Source organism: Eumetopias jubatus, unplaced genomic scaffold, assembly GCF_037043125.1.
Source record: "Eumetopias jubatus isolate StellerSeaLion01/CBP00866 unplaced genomic scaffold, mEumJub1_p1.0 scaffold_17, whole genome shotgun sequence".
Taxonomy (NCBI): Eukaryota; Metazoa; Chordata; class Mammalia; order Carnivora; family Otariidae; genus Eumetopias; species Eumetopias jubatus.
The window spans coordinates 12592344-12616369 of record NW_028274823.1 but is presented as its reverse complement, the minus strand read 5'-3'; the positions used below and the strand labels follow the sequence as shown (position 1 = coordinate 12616369).

Sequence of the window (24026 nt, the reverse complement as noted above, 5' to 3'; positions counted from 1 at the left end):
CCTCAGAGAGGTACAGATACTTGAAATACAACCATTTATTTTGTAGGCAGGATGTATTACCATGTAGCAGAGAAAGTAGATAGGCTTTCACTTGCTGAATGACCATGCAGAACGCACTTAAGTCTCTCTGGGTCTGTTTCAGATCTGTAAAATGAGGGGGAACAGGCAGGATTTTCCAGAGTTGCAAACTCAAATGTCTATAGAGGCCAATTAGGTAAAATTAGGCAATCACTGGGGACTTGGGCTGGGTATAAGATCATAGAGTGGTTGGGGGTTATGGCTAACTGTAGACCTTTCCTACTCAACGTGTGGTCCACTGACCAGCAGGATTGACAGAATCTTGGTGTTTGTTAGAAACAGCAGAATCTCAGGACCCACCTAGTGAAACAGAATCTGCATTTTAACCAGATCCCTAGGTGATCTCTATGCACATAAAAGTTTCAGAAGCCTGCTATGGAGCACACCATCTAAAGGCATTCAACTTTAGTTTTGTTTTGCTTTAATGTTAGCCACAGAAACTTTGGGCTTACAACAGGCCTTAGGCTACCAGTAAGTGGCAAGTGACCATTGTAGTTGGTGAGCTCTGATATGCTGCCAGCTCTAGGATTCTCTCTGAGAAACACCCTATCATCATAAGTTAGGGCTCTGGGCATGTGGATATAGAGCCAAGACTAAGCCTGGGTGGCTTAGGACAATAATTCCTGGAGTGGAAGATTCCTAAAAAGTCATCTGCTCAGCTCCCTGCCTTCTGACGGGCAAACTGTGATTGTCCCCACTCTGCAGATAAGGTAAGTGAGGCCCAGGGAGACCCACTGACCCAAATCCACACACCAGGAAGTGGTGGTGGTGGTGGTGAGTATATGGCATCATATAGGAACAAGACAGTTCTGTGCTGTTAAAATCCGCGACCATTCTGGTTTCCAAGGCTTCGAAAGTCTATTAATTTCTGTACATTCTCCCAAGCGTAGTAATTGTTCTCCGTTTCTCCCAGCACCTCCCTGCCACTTCCTGGCAGCCCTGGGGACAGGTTTCCTCCTTTTTGGAGGAGAAGGCCCAGGGCCGGCTTCTGAACGGATATCCGGCCCGCAGGATGCAGAGGAGGCAAAGGCTTCATTGTTCCTTGGGGCCAGCCGCCCCTCCCCCAGGCCGTAGGACTCGAAGACCACGGGTGACCGAGGGCCCATTTCCCAGGAGTGGGACCTTCAAAGAAAGCAAGGAAGAGAGGCAGAGAGTAGGTCTGAAATGTCATGTTCTGAGCATACTGCGGAAAGGCGCTCAGAGCCCCAAGATAAACCCGTAATTTGAAAACGTATTTCCAACCCGGGCTCCGCGCGGTTACTCATTACCGCTCTCCACAGCCGACTCGGGCGATTCCGTTTAACCTTCTTATAAATGGGAATGTTTGACTGTAATGAGGGTCGTAAATTTACGGGCTCCGCTTGCCGGAAGGCACTTTATTAGCAGAACGAGCCGCTTCCCACGCCCAGATCCCCCGAGTGCCCGCCAGGCGCGCGGGGGCGGTCCCGAGCCCTGGGGGGCGCGGTCCGCGTGGACTCGCCACCGCGCAGGCACCCCGCGGCCACCAGAGGGCGCTCGGACCGCGCGGCCACCAACGCGACCACCAGCTCCGGGTCGCCGCCGACTCGCAGACCCCTTCGCGCCCTCGGAGGAAACAAAGTACACCTTTGTCAGCGTCCCGGCGCGTGTGCGTGTGAGACGGCGCACACTGGCCCGCCTCAGCGTGTGCAGCCTGCCGGGCTGACCTTCCTCCCACTCGAGCACGCCCCGAGGGCCGGCCAGGACCCGCACCGGCTCCTGCCAGAACGCGGCGCTTCGCCCGCCGCCGCCGTGGCCTGTGGATTTCGCTTTCCCAGCTCTCGGCAAGGCGGGAAACGGGCCAGACGGAACCCGGCCCCGGGACTGGGGGCTCCGGCTCGGCCGGGCCGCCTTTGATTCGCTCGCTGCCCCTCGCAGCCCGGCGCCTCTAGCCTCCGCGGGCCGCGCCCGCCTTCAGTCTGGGTGCGAGTCCTGGAGCAGGTTTCCGACTCAGGCAGCCCGCGCGCCTCTCCAGCTCCCGCGCAGCGCGCCCGCAGGACTACAAGTCCCAGCAGGCCCCGCGCCAGGAGCGCCGAGGCAGGAGGCGCGGCCCGCCTGGCGTCTGCGCAGTGCGACCACCCGAGCCTGCTAGTACCACACCCCCGGGAGGGACGGAGGGGAGGCAGAAGCATCCGAGGCATTAAAGCATCCGAGGGAGCCGGAGGGGTGGAGAATGGAGTGACAGAGAAACGCGGAGGGTGGGGGGTGGGGGGGAGACTGTTGAGGGAGGGGGGAGGGGGGACACAGAGGGAGGAAGAAGCGGCGGCGGCGGCTCCTCTTTGCAGAGGGGGAAAACTCCGAGGGATAAGAGCAGGAATAATGCGGTAGGCAAGGCGGGCTGCTCGCTCCCGGCTCCCGGCTCCGGCAGCAGCAGCGGCAGCCCGAGCAGCGGCAGCAGCAGCGGCAGCACCTCCAGCAGCTGACAGCCCCGCCGGCAGGCTCCCTCGCTGACCGCCGACTGTCAATGGAGCTGGAAAACATCGTGGCCAACACGGTCTTGCTGAAAGCCAGGGAAGGTAAGAGGCAGGGCGGGTGCGTGCCTGGCGTATTCGCCGCGGGCCGGGGTGCGGGTGTCGGGCGGCGTGTAGGCTGGGGCTGTGCGTGTGCAGGATGCCCGCAGTGAGTTGGTCGCGAGCAGGACATCTCGGAGAGCTGCTCTGCAGACGCTTCAGGGGTCTTGCCCTTGGGCTCAGATAATCTGGATTTATGTAGAGAAGGAGAAACGTCGAGGTTGCAGGGATTAGGATGCTAAAATCTCTTAGTTTCCGGCTCTAACCTTATAGACCGTGCCATCTCGGCAGCTGTTGAAAGGTCAGTTGGAAAAGCATTCATTCAGGAAGAGATGGGCAAACATGCAAACAAAATAGCTTTTCGAGTCGGCCCGGGATGGTTCTGTGAGTGTGAATTGGTGTGTGTGTTGGGGCGGGTGTGTGTGTGGGGGGGGGTGGGGGGGTGGAATTAGCAGAAGCCAAGTCTTTGCTTGCGCAGGCTGAGTTGATATAGGCTATTGCTGGAAACCATCCGCTGGGAATGTTTCTTAGGGAAATCCCGTCGTGTGGAAGGAAGCCTTTTAAAGGCAAAGTAAGATGTTAAGGAATTAGCCCGTTCATAGAATTACGGGAGATATGGCTGTACAAATCACCTAGAGAATAATTCAGAATTTCAGAGTTGGGTTTTTCCCTTTGGTGATGGGAGGAAGAGATAACTGAATTGTCTGATCTGGGTTCAGTTAAGAAAAGAAAGGTAAGTGTGCTGGGTGCTTACGTGCGTTTTGGGTGCAAATTATTAGATTTCCTGCATTTAGCTGGCAGGAAATATCGTCTAAACGAAGTGGGTAAGAGCCTAAGTCAAAGCTGTAAACACACATTTTGACTCTTCCTTGAGATGAAAAGAGAGAGAGAGAGAGAGAGAAAGAAAGAAAGAAAGAAAGAAAAGAAAAAGTGGCCCAGAAACTTAGATGCTTCCCTAAAATGATTCCGTGCAAACATACATATTTAGGAACACCTGGAATTTATGTAACATCTCTTTTGCCAAGATTTGAGCTCTGGCGTGCAGCCGTTTTACAAAAAGGGGAAGTGGTTTTTCCCTTTCATGGGAGGAGGCTTTGACACCCAAGGTAGAAGGGAGCCTAAGTAAGGTCTTGACTTCAGAGGGCTACTCAGGGAGGAGTCCACGAAAATGCCTTACCTCCTTAATATTTTCATTCACCCACTTTGATGAATGAAGGAAGAATTTTTGGCCAGCAATAAAACGATTCATGTTTAGCCAGCTAGTTCCATCACCTTGTGGCTCTGTACACGCTCTGCGGGTTGGTGATGCACAGCCTAGTAACTCAACCCAGCGTTCACGTCGTAATTTCGTCGTCACTTGTCGCTCTAAAGCAACCGCTTGGAAGGTTTGCTTTGAAAACCCCAGCAGAGTTTAAAATATGCAGGTCCGTACCCCCTCCCTTGCTCAGCTTTGGTGTGAACAGATTTGTAGGAGTGGCTGTTATTTGGGGACTTCAGGTTTCTAAGGTTTCTAAGCTTCTTTCTTTCTACCTAACCTGCCATTTTAGCGAACTGGATCAAGGTGGGGACGAGTGGGCTCTCTCCCGGACTGGGCTGTGCGTCCAGGAGGGGAAGACGCGGAGGAAACAGCCCACCCCCTCAAGATCACAGCCTTTCAACCGCCACCTAGTGGTGGGACATGGTTGTACATCTTAGGGCTTGGGGGCTGGGAAAGTTTTCCACCCTCCCTCCATTCTGAAATTATTTCTTGGGAAATCACTGGATATGATGGTGCTGGAGGCTTTGCAAGTTTAACTGGTTACTCCTCTAAGGAGGAATTCTGTTCCTTAGATTCGCTGCTCTACACGTTCGTTCGCCTGGGGCATGCGTTTTTCTTCGCTCAGCATTTGGTTGCATCTTTTAAAAATGCTTTGCTTGGAGTTGGCAAAGTGTTATCAATTTTCTCTCCCAAATTGGTCTCTCTAGGTTTTGTCTTTTTTTTTTTTTTTTCACCGCCTGATATTTTTGTTTGGCAGGTTAACAAATTGGTTTTTTCAGAACTTTAGGGACGAGAACTGCTGGCTGGAAGCTCCTATGGAATGACCGAATTACAGTGATTAAAAGTGCTGGAGAATGTGCCTTTCACTTCCTTTACCTTTGAAAGTCTTTTCAATTTCTCTTGGAGAGTTTAGGAGTTGTCTCCTGGTGAGAAAATAGCTCTGGACGATGCCTTTGAAATGGAGAGGGCCTTGTCTGTAAGGAAAGGGAGAGACTGACACATGAATGAGAAAAATTAATCACTGACATGGAAACTTCATTTTTTAAATTTGTGTTTCTCCCTGTCTTCCTTTCTTATGTTTAAAGAGAATTCCTGATTTTATGTGCTTCCACTTTCTTCTTATTGGGTCTTTATTAAAGATTTGAGCACCTATATTCTAGTTAGTGTGGAAGGTTTTAGAAATAAAAGCAACTTATTTTTCTCTTCTCTGTTGTCATATTCTTGAGGTCATTCTTTTAAATTAAGGAATTCCCCCCAAAAATCGTATTATCCAGATATTTGGAAATGAAAATTTCAGTTTAGTGAAACATCTAACATAAAATTTATAGTATCCTTAATAATCTGAGTTGTTTAGAATGTTTACAAGCCCTTCTTACTTGAAGGCTCTTATGAAAGGTCACAGATGAGAAATATAACGGGCGTATGTGAAATTTAATTTACTTCACTTAACAAAATACACTGTAAACAATTTAAAATGTGGCTTTCAAGTAAAAGTCACATTTGTCCCAAACAATAGAGAAACAGGCCTTGAAGAAAGACAGACGCACTTTGCAAATGCTGTAAAGGAAATTGTACTTGTCCATGTTGGTGGGTAATTCTGGGGCCTATCTTTCATTATTGTTATGCATTCTTAAAGGCAGATGGCTTCTTAGTTCACTGTAAATTCAGATTCTTACCATAATAAAATATATATAAAGGGAAAACATGAATATCTCAATAAAGTAGAAAATCTGTAAGTGGATTTGAGTAAAATGAGTCATTATAAGTAATTATAAAACATAGCAAACAAATCATACCTTTGTGAAAGTTGTTTTGAAATAAGAAAAGATAGATCTGGATAATCTAGGTTCAGAATTTTAAACCACCCAAATGTATCTTGTGGGCTATTTGTCCTGGTCTCATAAGAAAACATTGACTTGATTACTCTTAGGAACTTTAGGTTACTCTCCTAAAAATTAAGGAAAAAAAAGTTAAGAAAAAAAAGAAGTTGAGACTAAATTCATGCCAATTTATGGAAATGAGCTTAGTGATTAAGCATTTAATGAAAAGAGACCCAGACTATCTATTTACATTTTAGAATCTCAGAAAATTGGCAAGCAAACTGGTGTCGAAATAATAGTGAGAAAGAGTGTTTGCAGTGTCTTTTGTGTGTCTCTTTTTGGTTTTATTGTTGCAGTAGAGGTTTTTATATTTTTCTCATATTCTAGATCTCTTGCCTCACTCTTGAGTGAACCACGGTGAGAAGCAATTTTGCAAGGGCTCACCTTTCTTCACAGGCCAGCCATCGCCATATCTGATCAATAAAGATGACAGAGGGCGTATTGATCACATTTTCCTGAGCATGATCCCAGCAGGAACCCAGAAGTCAGAAAAGTGATGACTTTGCCATTGGTCACAATTGCCGAGAAGCAGAATATATAGGAACTTTTCTCTCAGCTAACTCTGTGGCTTGTTGGCCTGGATCTTCCCGATGATCAAGGTTAGGGGCCTGGGAAAAGGTGAAGTTCTGTGCAGGCAGAGGCTAGGGATGGTGGGAGGAGGGAGGAATCTACATCCAGCCGGTGAGGGGCAGGCTCTGCCAGGACCTACTCAGTATTCCACTGCAGGGCTGAAAGCCCCTGCTCTCTTCCCTCTTTCCCTTGTACCCCTAGTTCTTGAGGATGAAACTGACACGTCAGTATATTTCGTTATTAGAACACTGGAATGTCTCTGCAGCTTACAGCCTCTTAACTGCCACCGGCAGGCAGCATACTTCTTCCTCCCTGGGGCTTCTTCCTTCAATCTAGCTGTGCAGGAGAGCAGTGGGTGTTCACCCCCAGCGGGAAGCTGCCTGGCCTATTAAGTACAATGCCGTTAAATGAAACTGCCTTTTATTTTTCCTAAGTTTCTTTTCAGTACTGACGACGTTGAGATAGAGAAACCAAGAGCAATGTTTTCAGAAGGCCTTGCTCTCTTACAGAAAGATTTCAAGTGATGATTTTAATTAATCCAGCGGCCTGTTTTAAAAATCATCAGATTAATGCCCACAAGACTGTTATCTTTCAGTAGCTTAGCTGCTGCTTATCAGATTCTAAACTCCAAAGTGCCCAAACTAATCCTTGTTTAAATGATGTCTTCGGAAGCTGTAACTCTTGTAGTGACTTGAAAATGATAGCCTTTGGATCTGGGGTGAAGATTTCAGTAATGTTTAAGGGGATTCAGGAAAGAGCCCAATATACGACCAAATCCACCTCTCCCAAGGGCTATTCAACCCATACCTGAGCACTTCTAGTCTTCTTGGGAAACCATCCAGGACTGTGGGCAATATTTATTTTTATTTTATTTTATTTTATTTTTTAAATTTTTTCAGTAGGCTCCACGCCCAGCAGGCAGCCCAAAGTGGGGCTTGAAACCATGACCCTGAGATCAAGGTGTGAGCTGAGATCAAGAGTCCAATGCTTAACCGACTGAGCCACCCAGGCGCCCCTATGGGAAATATTTAAAGCTCATGTTTGTTGCCAAGATATTTGTGGCTCAAGGTAAAGCATTATAATATCTAGACATTTTTTGAAATAAAAACAGTCTTATGGTTACAAAAGGATATTACCACAGTCGACAATGCAACTGAGCAGAAACTTGAGAGCACCATAGACAGTGACCACAAACAGGTGACCCCATAGAAAAGGAAATTAGGAGGAGTGCCTGGGGGGCTCAGTCAGTTAAGCGTCAGACTCTTGGTTTCTGCTCAGGTCATGATCCCAGAGCCCTGGGATCAAGCCCCGCATTGGGCTCCCTGGTCAGTGGGGAGTCTGTTTCTCCCTCTTCCCCTTGCTCAGACTCTCTTATTTATTGAAATAAATAAAATCTTTAAAAAAATAAAATAAAAATAAAAAGAAGGCAGTTACCTCCGGGCTAGACCATACCATCCCCCTCTGCAGTTTCTCATTTAGAGAAAACCATTCTTAAATTGTCTTCTGGGGATTCTTACAGGGTGAAATCATTCATTCACTCATTCATTCAACATCTCATTGTTGAAGGGCCCTGTGGGAGGATGTCAGCCTTACAGAGATGCTGCTGGAGGTGGGTGGGCAGATGGAATTGGGCCTATCATCATCATCATCATCATCATCATCATCATCATCTCAGGCTTTTAAACTGGTAAATCAGATATGAGTAGAACTAAATTTTTCCCCCCAAAATCTGAAGTTGACGGTGGTGTGACCTGCATAGCTGGGTCACCGTATTGACTTTCCTGTTCCTAGAACTTGGAAAATAGCTCGAGGGACCAAAAGGTCATACTTGAGGGATAAGCCTGCAATGTGGTAGACGACTGCTAATTTTCCAAGACATTGTGTTTTTATGAAGGTCAGCTTCTACAAATGGAAAACACTAAAAACAAGGGCAAGGGGACCATTTGGTTAAGAAATGACGAGATCTAAGAGGAGAGCTGGTGTGTGGGGGTGGGTGTCCTCCAGGTGGAACTTTGGAGGTCTTTCGAGGGCGGTGGCCTGGGTGGGATTGATGGGCTGCAGTTCTGGAGTGAAGATGATGGAGGCCGCCTTCCTTTCTGGCTTTGTGTTGAGATTGGTTTGAGCATGTCCTGTGATGCAGCCTGTCACCTGGAATGACCTGGAAGGGTTAAAGGTGTCTAGTCCTCTAAATTGGTGTGCTGTCCATCGTGGTAGCTACTAGCTACATGTGCTATTTATATTTTAATGAATTAAAATAAAAAATTCAGTTCCTTAGGCTAACCACATTTCCAGTGCTCAGTAGCCACATGTGGCTAGTGGCTACCCTGTCGGACGGCACAGATATACGACATTCCCAGCATTGTAGAAAGTTCATTTGGACATAGCTGCTCTAGAGTTCTACACATTCATTTGAAGAAGAGGGTGATAACCCCCTAACTTCTGACATGAAAACTGGGGGGGGGGAGGGGGAGGTAAAGGAGGGGAAGAGGGAGAAATGGGGAGGGTATGGAGAAGAGAGAGGGAAAGAGACATAGGCAGGGAGGGGAGCTGGGGGGTGGGGGGTTAGGACTAAGTCACTTTGGAGACAAATTTAGTTCAGGGACCTTCATAGATATTGGTGGTGGTGGTGAGCCAGTCATATTTTTTCTTTTTTTCATATCTTGTTGGGAAGTTTGCCTAGATTGAGCAACTGACTTTCCCGATTCAAATTAAGTGTGTATTATAGATATAGACAGAGCCTTGTGTAAACTCCTGATGTGAGGATATTTTAAAACAGTCTTTTTATTAAGAAAAAACCAGTATGTGTACAGTAAATCCACGGAAGGAAGGAAAAAAACAAAAACAACCCAACTCTTTCTATGGACTTCAGGAAGGTTTTAAAATGAGGGTGACAACAGGTAAAACAATTTTATGGCTTTCCGTTTCTTCTGAACAGGACAGATTGAAATAAAATCATGAAGAAAGACACCAAAAACACACCATCTTTGTATCCACTTTAAAATGATTACTCCTTAAAAACTGTTTCCTGTGACATTTGAAAGATTTTTAAGGATAACCCAGTTAGAGCACACTTAGAAAGTGGAATAATCATTTGAAACAATAAAACAGTTAGTTGCTGTTTTTCCCAGTCTGAAGCAAGGAACTCTATTTGAAGTTGTGCCAGAGAGTCAACTGGTAACATCCTCCTGACAGAAGTCAGTAATAAATTAGGCTAATTTCCATAGGGCCTGCCTGGTCTCTAGGAATTTGTAATCTGTGGAGTATCAATCTTTTTTTTTTTTTAAAGGCAACAATGAAATGAACCTCAAAGGACAACTTCCGGGGAATGTGCAGAAAGCAAAAGAAACTGAGATAAACAGATAAAGATGATTCCCGGGTTGTAAAGTGGTGGAGGCCCAGGGGGCAGCCACTGCCTTGGCTGCCCTGAGCCTTCTCAGTTGGTCTACCGGTCTGGTCTCCACTTGCCAGAAGAGATTACTCTGGTTTCACAGATAGGGAGATGGAGATAAAAGGAAGTCACTTGAACTGTGGACTTTCCTGGAGCAACCCTCCAAAGTCCTTTAATGTTCCGAAAGAAATCTTTCCCCTCCCATGTAACAGAAGCCAAAAAACAAACCTATTGCTCAGGGCAGTATGGTTTCTAAATGTAAATGCCCATGAGGTTGCAATTATGGAAGAGAAAGAGGGTCTCTATCACATTTCCTGGGAAAGGGGTATAATGGGAATATAATTGTCCTCACAGATCCTGATTTCAGGTCAATGCCAATTTGAGAGCCATTGGTCCCAGTAATTCTTACTAGGTTGTGAGTGACTACCGATAGGTGAATCCTCATGTTAGGTGTTTCCATTTTATTTATTTTTTATTTTTTATTTTTTTAAGGTTTTATTTATTTATTTGACAGAGAGAGACACAGTGAGAGAGGGAACACAAACAGGGTGGGTGGGAGAGGGAGAAGCAGGCCTCCTGTGGAGCGGGGAGCCCCATGCGGGGCTCAATCCCAGGACTCTGGGATCATGACCTGAGCCAAAGGCAGACACTTAACGACTGAGCCATCTAGGCGCCCCAGGTGTTTCCATTTGAAAGTAGAACTGTTGGGGTGCCTAGGTGGTTTAGTCGGTTAAGTGTCTGCCTTTGGCTCAGGTCATGATTCCTGGGTTCTGGGATCAAGCCCTGCGTTGGGCTCCCTGCTCAGCAAGGAGTCTGCTTCTCCCTCTCCCTCTGCTCCTCCCCTGCACTTGTACTCGTGCTCTTTCTCAAATAAATAAATAAATAAAATCTTAAAAAAAAAAGTAGCACTGTTTATCAATTCAAATGAATCTGTGATTGAGGAGGGGGGAATATATGCATGCACGCATGGTGGCTCTGATCCTTTCTGGAGCCCCATTACTGGTATTCTCCTTCTATCTGCATCCTCTCCCCCATCCCCCACACATACCAACACATCAAAAGAGAAGGTCAGCCTCTTGGCATCTCCTCCTGGCAGGGCTCTGAGAGAATCTTGAGAAGCCACAGAATTGCCCCTGAGGGACAAGGCATTAAACCAGATGGGTGGTGGTGGGGACATGTCATTGGGGGCAGGCTACTCCCTTTCCTTGGCAGAGCCAATAGATGGGCCCTGGGCAGGCCAGTACCTGCTGGCATCGACTTAGCACGTGCAGGTTGCCTCTGCCCCACGCCTCTCTTCCTTGGATGCTTGCTCCCCCCTAGGAGACCCTTGCCCTGAAGGACCTCTGCCTGATGGTACCTTAGGTGTGTGCTCAGATCGCTGCAGTTTTCTTTACTGAATTAAAAAGAATCAGGCTAGGGTGGGAGAGGTGGGGGGCACCCACCAGACTGATTCCTCTGCCAGATTGCAGGGCGTCCCCCATCCATCCCAGAGACAGTGTGTGAAGCAGCACTTTCCCCCCAGAAAATCTTCTCAGCATTAACCCCTTTCCATTTTTCAGTGGTAAGTTTATAAATGTTTGCATTTAGAAGCCATATTAACCTGTGTGTGTGTGTGTGTGTGTGTGTGTTGCATTAATTTAGCAGCTTTACTTTTCAGGGATCTTTGTCAGCTGAGAGAGTCTCTTCTTGGGGGTCTCTGTCAAGCTTGAGGTGCTGGAGAGAAGGCAGCATGATGTCATGGCCTGGTAATGAGGGGGCAGGAACTCAAGCCTCTGATCTGCCCCTGCAGAGAAGGTGAACCTCTGAACTTAACCACTTCAGGAAGAGAAGAGGGGTGAAGGACAGAGTTACCCAACTACCGGCTAGAGAGAACCCAGCCAGTGTAATTGGTCTGCCTATCTGATAAAAGGTCTTGTGAAACCTCATTTGAAAATGGAATTCCATCTTGGCAAAGGTTTTACACCACTTGTGAAATGAAAACAAGCTGGAGGGGTCAACAAATGGCCTAGGAAAAACAGCTTTGTAATGGCTGATGCAGAAATGTGCTGGGCTTCATCTTAATGTTGTCTGTTAATGCATTCAGGAAGAGCTTGTGGGGATGTTCAGATAACATCTGTGAAAAGGAACTCCAAGCTCTAGGAAAACTAGGGGGTGGGGTGGGGACAAAGAATTGAGCCCCAGATTTGCCTGGCAAAGGATGTCTCAAGATCCAACTTTTCTCAAGCCTCGGTGCTGCTGAGCCTCTAAGTCACAGATTAGGGAGGGTGTCTGTCAGAGGCGTGTGTGCTTGGTGTGTTCAAGAAATGCTCAACTGATGCTGTAGCTAAGTTACATGGAGGAGAGGGGGAGAGCAGAGAAAGTTAAGATCTTCAAGAAATGGCCTTGATGTCACAGTAGATGGTAAATTAGGAAATGATTCAATGTGGTTAAGAAAGATTAACTAAGGGTATAGGGCAAATTGGAAAATGTTTCCCAAATGTTTGTCTTAACTGTGAAAAATGTCTGGCAAATTCCCCCACCCCCACCCCTAATTTGGAAGTGGTTTGTTTTACTTGTTTTGGAAGAAATAAATATTTGCATTAGACCAAAACATTTGGGGCAAACAGTTCTCCCAAATTCTGAGGCTCTGTGTGGGTTGGAGGAGATGTCTCATGCCGGTAACATCATACCTTTTTTGGCTAAATCGAAGGCACCTTAGGACACAATCTTCACATGTTTTTCACATCACGACTAGAATGAGGCTGAGCAAATGGAAAGAAAATAGGAAGCCAGTGATCCTTCCAGACCTAGGAAAGGCTGTTGGCTTGCCATGAGAAGGATGCGATCGTTCTAGAAAAATAGCTTTTTTGCTTATGGGCAAAGAGACTGGATCCAATTAAGACAAGGAAAATGTATGTTAACTTGGAGAAGAAAAAATTTCTAAACAGTCAATTCTGTAATTCTCTCTGAAGAGGAAGAAGCCAGCGTGACGGGGCTTTATGGATGATGCCAAACCTTGTGATATATAATAATTAGCAACCACTGGTTATTTTGCCACACACTCATTCTGCAGACCACTAACCATTGCTTGGGATGGAATGCACCGAGCCTAGATATTTGCCCCAGATGTCTTCCCATCAGTAGTATCCAATTAGAGGGATTTCTTAAAATTAAAGCTTAATTCTCTATAACATATAACAGAATATAAATTAAAGAAGGACAAACCTGGTTTCCTCAGTGGTTCCACGGGTTACAAAGGTGTGGGTTAGTTTCCGGGTATGCTTCAAGTCTACTTCTCAGCTTACATTTTGGTAACTGCTGGGTGGCTGATGGTTTTATATCAGGGTGCCTGGTATTCTCACTCGTCTTTTTGGCAGCTTGAAAACATCTCAGGAATGAACGTGAGGGGGTCAAGGATTTGAGAGTCAGGTTCTTCTTGGGCAAGCGTTTAGAAGTGAACCTGGGTCTGCTTGTAATTCCATTCACCCAGGGTGTGGGCCCTTGTGCTCTGAATATCTGCCTTCAATAGGAGAGCTTGGGGAGGAGGGCGCCTGGGTGTCTCAGTTGTTAGGCATCTGCCTTTGGCTCAGGTCATGATCTCGGGGGGCCTGCTTCTCCCCCTCCCACTCCCCCTGCTTGTGTTCTCTGTCTCCCTGTGTCTCTCTCTGTCAAATAAATGAATAAAATCTTAAAACAAAAAAAAAAAAATAGAGCTTAGGGGCTCCATGGAAGCAAAATTCGGATGGGACTAGCCCTGAATTGGCTTCTGCATCTTGCCCAGTGTCATAAATCCAGCATTTAGTGCATACTTACTGTGTACTTGGCACCGTGGCAGGTTCTGACAGGAGGAAAGGGTGAACAGTGGAGTCTCTCCCATTTTTCTAGAAGTATCACTTAAAAATGATCAAGTCCTTTGTGCCCGTTGTTTTAGTTGATCTTTGTAATCCTGTGAGTATGTTTTATTCTCCCCCATTCTTGTAGATGAAGAATTGGAGGCTCAGAGGGGTGAATGACTTACCATAGAGTACTCTGCTAGTTCCAGAGCCTGGACCCCGCACCAAGCCCCGTCTCCATGCCTGACACTCTTTCTGCTCTGTCATGGCTGCTGCCCTCCACAGCTTTACCAGCTATTGGGAATATCAGTACTGACATACGGGAGACATTTGAAAAAGAATCGAGTATGCAGCTGTGATTCACAACTAAATAGGAGTCATTCTATCTAATTTTTAAGACTAAAAGAATTTTCCCCAGTCTACCTCTCTGCTAAAGAAAATTCAACAGCAGTGCAAAACAGCAAGAAGAAAGCCAAAACCTCTCTCCTCCCCGGTGTCCTGGCTGCCAGTCCTACCCATCAGAGAAAGTTACCATCTGCATTTAGGGGTCATTTTTCCAGACCTCTGTGTCTGCATGTGTGAGCATACTCGTCCATTTGACAAAAATGGCAGACCGTATACATGCTGTTCTGCAACTGTTTTTAGGCAACAATATGTTGTAGGGCTTCCCCATATCTATGTTTCTAGTTTCCCATGAGATGGATGGGTGTTGGGAAAAAATTGTGAAGCACTTTGGAAACCGAGCAAAATGCTGGGTGTCTTCTAGCATAACCCTAGGGGTTACCCGGTTCCAAAGGGGTCTGTGTTTCTCATTTGTCTTGGCCTGGTTTAATCGTGTGTTTAACCAAGCACCCATAGTGGGCCATTTAGGTTTTACAATTTATTTATTTGTTTATTTACTTTTATTAAGTAGGCTTCATGCCCAGCGCTGAGCCCAATGCAGTCCTCGAACTCATGACCCTGAGATTAAGACCTGAGCTGAGATCAAGAGTCAGATGCTCAACTCACTAAGCCACCCCAGGCACCCTAGGTTTTACAGTTTTTAAATATATTGTAAACAGTGTAGGAATATCCTATACATTGTGTAACGTCTTGATACACTTATTTAAAGATTTAGGTGTTTTTTTTTTTTTTTTTCCTATGGTTGTGTCTGCCTAATAGCGTTTCTCCACCCTCTTCCCCACACTCTGCTTTGGGAAGAATCGTAATAATTTCTAAAGTGGAGTTAAATGGCCCTAGGGATGTACAAATACATTTTCTTATGGAAAGGAGCGTGATACACAGGAGGACCTGTGATAAGACGGTTTTGAAACCTTTGGGATGTAACACCCCTCACCTCTGAGACCGCAGCCCTCTTTTCTGTGTTATTCAAAGTTTGGATTAGGGAAATCAAGTTTAGTCAAAGACTTTCCTTGGCAATGACAACGTCATTGCCCCCGGGTTTTGCATTTGTGGACCGGGCAGGGAACACAGACTCAGATAACAAGCCCACAGCTTTGTAAAACTGGTCTGGTATTTATCTCCTTTGATCATCACCGCAACCTAGACTTGGCCAGTGCTTCTTCATCTTTTTCTTTCAGTTTGAGAAAAAAAGAAATCTAGTTCAGAGAGGTGAAGTGATTTTCCAAGGGTGCACAGCAAGGACCTGCTTCTCCCCCTTCTCCTCTGGTGCTAACCCAGTGCATCTGTTCCCGTCTCTGTGGACTTGCCTGTCTGGTCGCGCATTGCACAACTTCAGGGAAGTACCACTTAGCTCACGGAGGTGGTAGATTTGTAAATGTATCTTGGGGTAGGAGGCATGCTCTTTCCTAATTCCCTCAGAGGTGCTGCCTGTGCTCCTGGTGGGAGTCCCCCCCAATCTCTCGCACACCTGTCTTTCATCTGGTACGGCATTCTCTTCTGTGGAATTCTGTGGGTTCTTCCTCCAGTAGCTACTTTGATTGAAGGTTTGCATGTGATTTACCTAGGCGAGGGTTCTAAGAGTCCCACCTTGAGAATCAAAAGCACAAATAAAAATAGTCTAATACAAAAACAAGTCACTGGCCCTGCCTCCCCTCTGTGTCTCCCTCCAAGAGAAGCTTGGCATGAGGGCAGCATCCAAAGCTTTGGGTCTTCAATAGTTTTGTAACCATTGGAGGGGAGGGTGGCATCTCCTTCCTGGAGGTATCTGTAGATGTGTTGGCTCATGACTCCAGGGCTCACTGCTGCCTGGGAGCAGCGGAGTGGATCAAACTGAGAAAGGCTGCCCGTTAATTGGATGATTAGTCTGAACATGGCCATGGACTCACTGTCCTCTCCGTGAGCTCCTTTCTTCCGTGGAGGTCTGAGGACCAAAGGAAGCCCACGCAGAGTGGTGCCAGAGCCAAGGCAGCCTCTAATGGAGGACCGGTCCCTGGGCCTGGACTGTCCTCTGAGCTGGCTCGGCAGCTCTGATGCTGATTCTCAGACTGCATTTGTTACCAGGGTGACAAAGTACCACAACATGGGCAGCTTAGAACCACAGAAATTGATTGTCTCACAGTTCTGGGGGCCAGAAGTCAAAATCAAGTTGTGGGCAGGCCACACTCCCTCTGGAGGTGCTAGGGAAGGATCTGTTCCAGGCCTCTCTCCTTGCTTCTGGGAGCTCCAGGTATTCCTTGGCTTAGAGATGTCTGTCTTCTCCTAATCTCTCTTCACACGGTCTTCCCTCTCCACCTGCCTGCCCCTGTGTCCAAATTTCCCCTTTTATAAAGACACCAGTCAAACTGGATTAGAGCTCAGCCTAATGACCTCATCTTATTTTTTAATTTTCAAAGATTTTATTTATTTATTTGACAGAGAGAGAGAGACAGCGAGAGGGGGAACACAAGCAGGGGGAGTGGGAGAGGGAGAAGCAGGCCCCCCACCAGCAGGGAGCCTGATGTGGGGCTCAATCCCAGGACCCTGGGATCATGACCCCAGCCAAAGGCAGACACTTAACGACTGAGCCACCCAGGTGCCCCTAATGACCTCATTTTAACTTCAATTTTTTTTTAATTGAAGTGTAGTTGACATACAATATTATATTAGTTTCAGGTGTACAACATAGTAATTCAACCTTTATGTACATTAGAAACTGACCTCATTTTAACTTAATCACCTCTGTAAAGACCCTACTTCCAAATAAGGTCACATTCTGAGGTTAGGGTTTCAACATCTTTTTTTGGCGGGGGAGGTGGACACAATTCAAACCCTAAGAAAAAACCCTACCCATGATCTGAATCAGAAGCTAATGGGCAGTACCTAGGAATTTGTATTTTAAAAATTCCCGAGGATCAACCAGGCATGGGAACCAAAGCTCGAAGATTTTTTGAGTCTCTCCCCAGATGGTGTTGAGCCTCTACTCCAACCCGGCTCTCCAAATAGGGCTCTCTGCACCTTCACTGGGAGCTGGTTCCCGTCCTCTGCTCAAATCTTTCTAGGGTTGGGGAACTCATACTCTCTCTCAAGCAGCCCCTCCTATTTTGAACTGCTGAAGTAAGAAAAATATTTATTAGATAGGCTTCTTGCTTTACCCACTAACTTGCAACCTCCCTGAGAATTTGCTGGTGCATTTTTCTTTACTTGTATCTCCCTGGGCCTCACCAAATGCTGATGGTAAACCTAAATCTGCAGTCAAGCCCAGGTACGCCTGGTCCATTAGGTCCTGGGTCTGCTCTTTGGAGACATCTGGAATACATGCACCACACTTGGCTGGGGGGGAGGGGGAGGAGTCCTTTTCCCCACCCCCCAGTGCAAGAAATGTGTTTTGTTTTTAAGATTTTATTTGTGAGAGAGAGACAGCGAGAGAGAGTGAGAGAGAGCATGAGCAGGGGGAGAGGGAGAAGCAGGCTCCCTGCCAAGCATGGAGCCAGATGCACGGCTTGATCCCAGGACCCCCGGATCATGACCTGAACCGAAGGCAGATGCTTAACCAACTGAGCCACCCAGGCGCCCCAAAAGGTGTTTTATTATAGCATGGGGACAGGACCTGTGGGCAGAAAGAGTGGCTGGGGCCCTTCTAATATTAGAAGATAACTGTGCTTCCCACTGTAAAATTGAAACCAGAACCCCAGGCTCTGGACTCCCCGCTCGGTGCTTTCCTTGCACATCATGTTCAAGGAACCGACACATTCAGCCTAGAATCAGAATCTGTTAGCAGCCAGGCAGATTGTGTTGCTCACATCTGGCAAAGCTCAAGGACATAGCCATTTAATAACTTCCCGAAGTGGGGTCAAGACACCCACTTTCTTTCTTTTCAAGGTAATATTGGTATCTTCTCTTGCACTTAAGTGTCCTGAGCCAAGATGTTTCAATTCCCCTGAAAGCTCTGTTGATGCCTCTAATGAAGAGGTTGAAGGGGAAGAAGGTGCCACCATGTGCTGTGTGAGCTTTGGCACAGTGCTTGACCTCTCTGAGCCGTATAAACGTACACCTTGCCCAGGGGATTTCTGGAGCTCTATTCACCATTGAGATCTGAGAATTTGCTGGTGCCTTTTCCACTGATGGTAATTCAACTGTGGGTACTTTATAATGAGATTTGATGTTAATTTGAAGAGCAGCCATTACACATTAAAGTGAAAATTACCCCAAGGAAAGAATTAGAGCTGGAAGGGGTTCCATGTGTAATACAAACAAACAGGAAAAAAACCCACCATGGCTAATTTAACTGATGCCTGCAATCTAAGAAAGGCAAATGCATGATTCTAGTATTTTCTTTAGTGGATTATAGAAAAGAAAATTAAATCAAAAGTCAAAAATAAACAGTTTGATTGCTCTTCACTGTATTATCTTAATAAACAGTCTTCCTGGAAAGTTTAAAAATACACAGCGCTCTGTCTGGCCAAAGAAAACAATAAGTAAATATTGTTGAGAAAATGTGAGAAATTTCCATCTAGGCACAAGTGACAGCAACATTGTCATGTGGACTTGGAGACATCCCACAAAGAGTTAGAGGTTGATAAGCATTACCTACTTTTCAAGGCTTGTGGTTGGGGACACTGTCATCACCCACAGGGTTAGAATGGGAGTGGACACTGCTGAGCGTTCTTGTAGGCTCCGGGCAAATCCTGACCCACTTCATTTGCCCACAACGTTTGGTCTAGAAGTCTGCCTTATCTTGACTGGCCAGACCTATTTCGCAGTCTAGGGGGATGCTGAGAAGATTGGTGGTTCTCTTTCGCTTAGGTTTTCTATGACTGTAAGTGGCAAAAGGTGGGTTGGTGATTTGGTAATTTGTCTGAGGTCACAAAGCCAGTAACTTAGCTTCTCAGTATCTTTGTTATCATCACATGGGGATAATGCCCTCATCATTACAGAGACCCAGTGAAGAATACAAATAAAAGAGAATGTCCAGATACAGACCCAAGTGTAGGTAAAAATTTAGTTTATAGGAATGGAAACATTTCAAATAAAAGGGGAAAGAATGGCTTACTCAGGAAATGGTGTTGAGATAAGTGGCTAATGAATCACTGGGGAAGACATAACATTGGATTCCTACCTTAAGCTAACTAAACAAATTACAGATGCATTGAAGATTTAGATTTGTAAAAAAATGAAACTATAAGCATTCTAGAAGAAAGTATCGGTGAATATTTCGTATAGTTTTGAGGCACAATCATAAAAAAAAGCCTAACATAGTTGACAATGCAAAAAAAAAAACAACTCTGACAAAAGAGGTCATAACAAAAATTGAGTTGAGTGACAACCTGGGAAAATAGGCTTAATCTGTAAGATACTCTCATAGAAATCAATCAAAAGGAGGACATGTCCAGTGGAGAAATGTCCAAAGACCATGAAGAGGTGTTTCACAAAAGAAAGAATAGCTAGAAAAGAAGCTATATTAATTAAGCAGGAGTCTTGGTTGCAAATGACAGGAATCCATTTTGAACTATTATAGGCAAATGAGAACTCATTTGGGAGGAAACTGGGGTATCTTGTATGTCAAAGAAGGGTGGGAAGTACAGGGACCCAGATGGCCTGAGAACCCCTGTAACCCTGAACTTGAACACTTATTAGCGCTCTCCATCTCTCTCATCTGCCTCTTGATCTACCAGCCTCCTCTTTTCTCACTACTTTCTCCATATGTTGGGGGAACATGTCATGGTTTCACATTTTACAGCTTGCACCAGTAGACAGAGACTGGTCTTTTCCTCCCCAATTCTGATTTGAAAATCTAAGGAATGACTCCAGTTGACCTGTCTTGTGTTGGTGGATCACTCTGGAACAATTCATGTAGATTGCAGGCATCAATTCTTCTTAGATTCTTAGACTGAAGCCCATAGGGGTGAAATTGTAACAATGTGGTGGCTCTGGATACAGCTAGAGAGGATGGGGTAGTAAGTGGAGAGGTAGTTTCTAGGGGGAGAAGAGAGGCATTATATAGGGATTCACTACACATGAAAAGATGCTCAACCCACCAGTAAAGCGAATCTTGTGTATTTGCAGAATCTTAGAATGGCAAAAATGTAACACATTGATAAGGAAGTGTGGGTAGATAGGTTCTTTCAAACATTACACTCCCTTTGCTGATAGGAGTGCAAATTGATGTCTTTCTCAAGGAGTCTGACAATATATACATCAAAAGGCTTAAAATTATGTAACCTTTGACCTTGAAATTCCAATTCTAGGATTTCATCTTAAGAAACACAGTGCACAGGGGCACCTGGGTGGCTCAGATGGTTAAGCATCTGCCTTCGGCTCAGGTCATGATCCCAGAGTCCTGGGATCGAGTCCCGCATAGGGCTCCCTGCTCCTTGGGAGCCTGCTTCTCCCTCTGCCTCTCTCTCTCTCTCTCTCTCTCATGAATAAATAAAATCTTTAAAAAAGAAAGAAAGAAACACAGTGCACAAATGGTATACAGAGTGTTTTAAATGGTAGAGTGTATTTATAACAGAAAATGGAAACAATTTCAGTGACCATTGGTAGAGGATTGATAATATGAATTTTGGCATATTTAAATAATGGACTCCTATGTAGACATTAAGAATTATGGAGCTCTATTCTTATTGACCCGGAGAAATGATCATGACACAGTGAATGGAGGTTGGGATAACCTGGATTTTGTATAGTGAGCCTGCAATATATAAGTGGAAAAACAAGATATTTTCATTTGGAGAAGGGGAGATGGCAATTAGTGCCTTGTAAATGTAAGTTTGCTTGCTGGGATCATAAAGAAATAAAATCTTTTTAAAAAACAAAGCATATTAGGCCCTCTGGATCTCACCAAGGGTTGTCCTACTTAGCATTTCACCGTGGGAAGTCATAAGATTACTCCAGCCATCTTGTTTAAATGATTCTTGAAATTTCTCCTTGGGCCCATTTGTTGACCGACTGCCTTGAGTGAATCTGTAATAAATACCTTAGTACAGGGCGCCTGGGTGGCTCGGTTGGTTAAGCGACTGCCTTCGGCTCAGGTCATGATCCTGGAGTCCCGGGATCGAGTCCCACATCGGGCTCCCTGCTCGGCGGGGAGTCTGCTTCTCCCTCGGACCCTCCCCCCCTCTCATGTGCTCTCTCTCTCTCTCATTCTTTCTCTCAAATAAATAAAATCTTTAAAAAAAAATACCTTAGTACATCTAGCACACTTTTTTGACTCTGCTAAGTGGTGACACATCTTTGTCTTTCAAGTATGAATTTGATTTTGGGGAAAAGCCTATGTTCCTTTATTGTCAGGTTTGGTGCATAAAGCAGGTAGCCCCCCCTGGGTGACAATTTTGGAGGTGGGGTCTGGGGCAAGAATGAAGAATGGAACCTTTCCAGTGCCCTGGCCAGGGTTTATCTGAAATCCCTCAGGCACTGTATGTTCGCTTTAATGGTAACCACTGTCATTTGCTTCTTTATCCCCACGTAACCGTTTGTGGGAGGTGAGCATTTTGATTCTTATATGACAAGCTGGGCAGTTGGTAAAGAGAGAGACACTGTGACTGTCTGGAATCCTGCAGCCAGGGATGTGCTCAGTGGGTACTGGATTTCTGTCAGCCCTATCTGGTGAACTAATGACTAACGAGCAGGAATACTTTGGGATGCACAAAATCGAAGTCCCGCTTCACGGATATGATTCAAGCACCTCCTGGATGTATGACACTAGTCGGGGTGCTTCTGCAGTGTAAAGATGAAAGAGACTGCTCTTCCCTTTCAGGAGTTCTAGTTTCAGGAGATCTAGTTGGGCAAGGACAGGTACATGGCTAACTACATTACAAGGTAGAATCTAAGTATAAAGACAGTCATGATGGGGAGAGATCACTTAAAGCATCATGGAGAGGTGGCATTTGGGCTGGGCCATGAAGGCTGGTGACTGTGGGTGTGAAGCCACCATTAAAAAGGCCCCCCCCCCCCCGGTGCCAAGTCTGTGAAGGGGGCTTTATAGATGTGTATTTTTCATTATAATCTGGTAAGTTAGGTATCCATGTCATTCGCACATGACCAACCCACAGAGGCTAAAGTGCTTGTCCAGGGTGGAGAGGCAGGTAAGCGTTGGAGCTTGGATCTGACCCTAAAACCAGTGTGCTGGGAATTCCATCGCATGAGGTTACCACGTGGAGCGTGGTGAAGACAGAGGCTCCTGGGAGTGCGGAGGGCAGAGCCGAACAGTGGTGACGGGGGGTGGGGAAGTGGGGGGGTGGAGAGGACTGGAACAAGGTGGTTGTTTGCCTGGAGCATGGACTAGCTGTAGGGGAGCATGGAACAGGAAGGCTGGACCAGCATATGGGAAAGCCAGGCTGAGATGTTGGGAGTTAACGTTTTTAGGCAGAACAGAGCCACTGAGAGTTTTTGAGCAGAGGAGGCTGATACTGGCTGAGCTGGAAGACACGGAATCTGGCAGCAAAGGCTGTGAAGCCAAATGGGCAGTGGTTCTGAGAAGTATGTGGTCCTGCAAAAAAGAGGGGTGAGGTGGCTGGGAGTGGCTTTGGGGAGGCTGATTCTACCGAAGCTGGCACCTGATGGGACGTGAAGATGTGTGGAAGGACAGAACTATTAAGTTTGAACCCAGGTGACGCTGTAGAGCAGCTGGGAGATGCTGCTCGCTCCGGGAAAAGATGCAGGCGTGCTTTGGGTCTCACGGAGCGGAGGGATGGCCACTGTCGTGCCGTGGAGGCTAGAGAGAACCTTCTGGCTGGAGGCGAAGGCACAGCAGCAGCTTAGAAGAACTCGGGAGCGGATGGCTTTGTTTTTTCCCTGCCCAGCAGCCTCTTCTTCTAACAGCGCCACCCTTTTTGCTTTGGGGCACCACCTCTTCTGTATTCAGTCCACAAGATTAGGTGGGGATGACTTCTCATTTGCTCCATGGGTGAGCGTGGGACCCAGCCCTGGCCAGTCAGAGCCCTGCTTTCTTTGACTCCCCCTCCATGGGTTCAGGGTTGAGGATGCGATTCACGGTCCAGAAAGGGCTGCCCTCTGCCAAGCTGGTAGAAGGGAAGCCTGGAGCTACTGATGGCTGTTGCCTGAGAATAAAGGCAGAGAGAGAGACTAACTGATTCCTCATCATATTGTTTGATGGTTGGTCTCCCGCTATCCTAGGAGTGAGATGTACCACCCTGGGCTTCCCGTTTGGGTGCGCCAGTATTTTTTTTTTTTTAAAGATTTTATTTATTTATTCGACAGATAGAGAGGGAGCACAAGGAGGCAGAGTGGCAGGCAGAGGGAGAGGGAGAAGCAGGCTCTCCACTGAGCAGGGAGCCGGATGTGGAGCTCGATCCCAGGACCCCGGGATCATGACCTGAGCTGTAGGCAGCCACTTAACCGACTGAGCCACCCAGGCGCCCCGGGGTGTGCCAGTAATTTGACACTTACCAGTCAAAGGGTCCTGGCTCACTCAGGATTAGAAACCATGTCTTTAGGGGATACCTGCCTTAAAGGGCCCAAGAAGGCAGGCCTGGATGGGTGGGATGTGGATCAAGAGAAGGTGCCCTCAGTCAAGGAAGTCTGGAGAGCATTTATCCCAGGCTTTGCCTGAGCACAGGGGCAAGTGCCTTTGACGTTTGCCATAAACAATACAATCCCCAGCCTGGTTGCCTTTGTGGGACTCTAACTGTAGAAAAAAAAAATCAGGAAACAAGTAAACAAACATACTGGTCACCATGGAAATGTAAACCCAAGGTGTTAGGAACAATAGCTGTGTGTGAGTCCGGAAGTGGATGCTGTCTCCACAGTTGGTTTGATCCCAGATCTGTTTCCCTGTGGGAGCCCAGACATATCCATAAACTCGTTATATAGACAGCTTCCCCTAGAGAGGGAAACACCTCCGATAAGCCTTGGTTTCATGATCATTAAAATGGCTATAAACTTAATATGGTGCTTGTGCATACCAGGGCTCTCCTCACAGCTGCTCTCTGAGGTAGAGACTAGTTTTATCCCAGTCCCACAGACAAGAAAAATGGAGAGAGATTCCTTGCCCAAAGTGCAGATATTAATGGAAAAGGCGAGACTTGCACCCAGGCCCCAGCGTTTGCACCCTTTGGACAGCCATATTCCGCTACTTCACACTGGTGTTCGAAAATTTTGGTAGAAGCAGTT

General features: G+C 46.3%; 1 protein-coding gene across 3 annotated transcripts in view; it reads left to right on the top strand.

Moving 5' to 3' along the window:
- Positions 1-2341: 2341 nt before the first annotated feature.
- GRK5 (G protein-coupled receptor kinase 5) overlaps positions 2342-24026 on the top strand; it is a 206889-nt gene continuing 185204 nt past the window's right edge. For all 3 annotated transcript variants that reach the window (XM_028121728.2, XM_028121729.2, XM_028121726.2), the window contains exon 1: positions 2342-2612. In XM_028121728.2, coding sequence (XP_027977529.1) covers positions 2561-2612 — 52 coding nt within the window. In that variant the 5' untranslated portion in view covers positions 2342-2560. The remainder of the gene's footprint in view (positions 2613-24026) is intronic.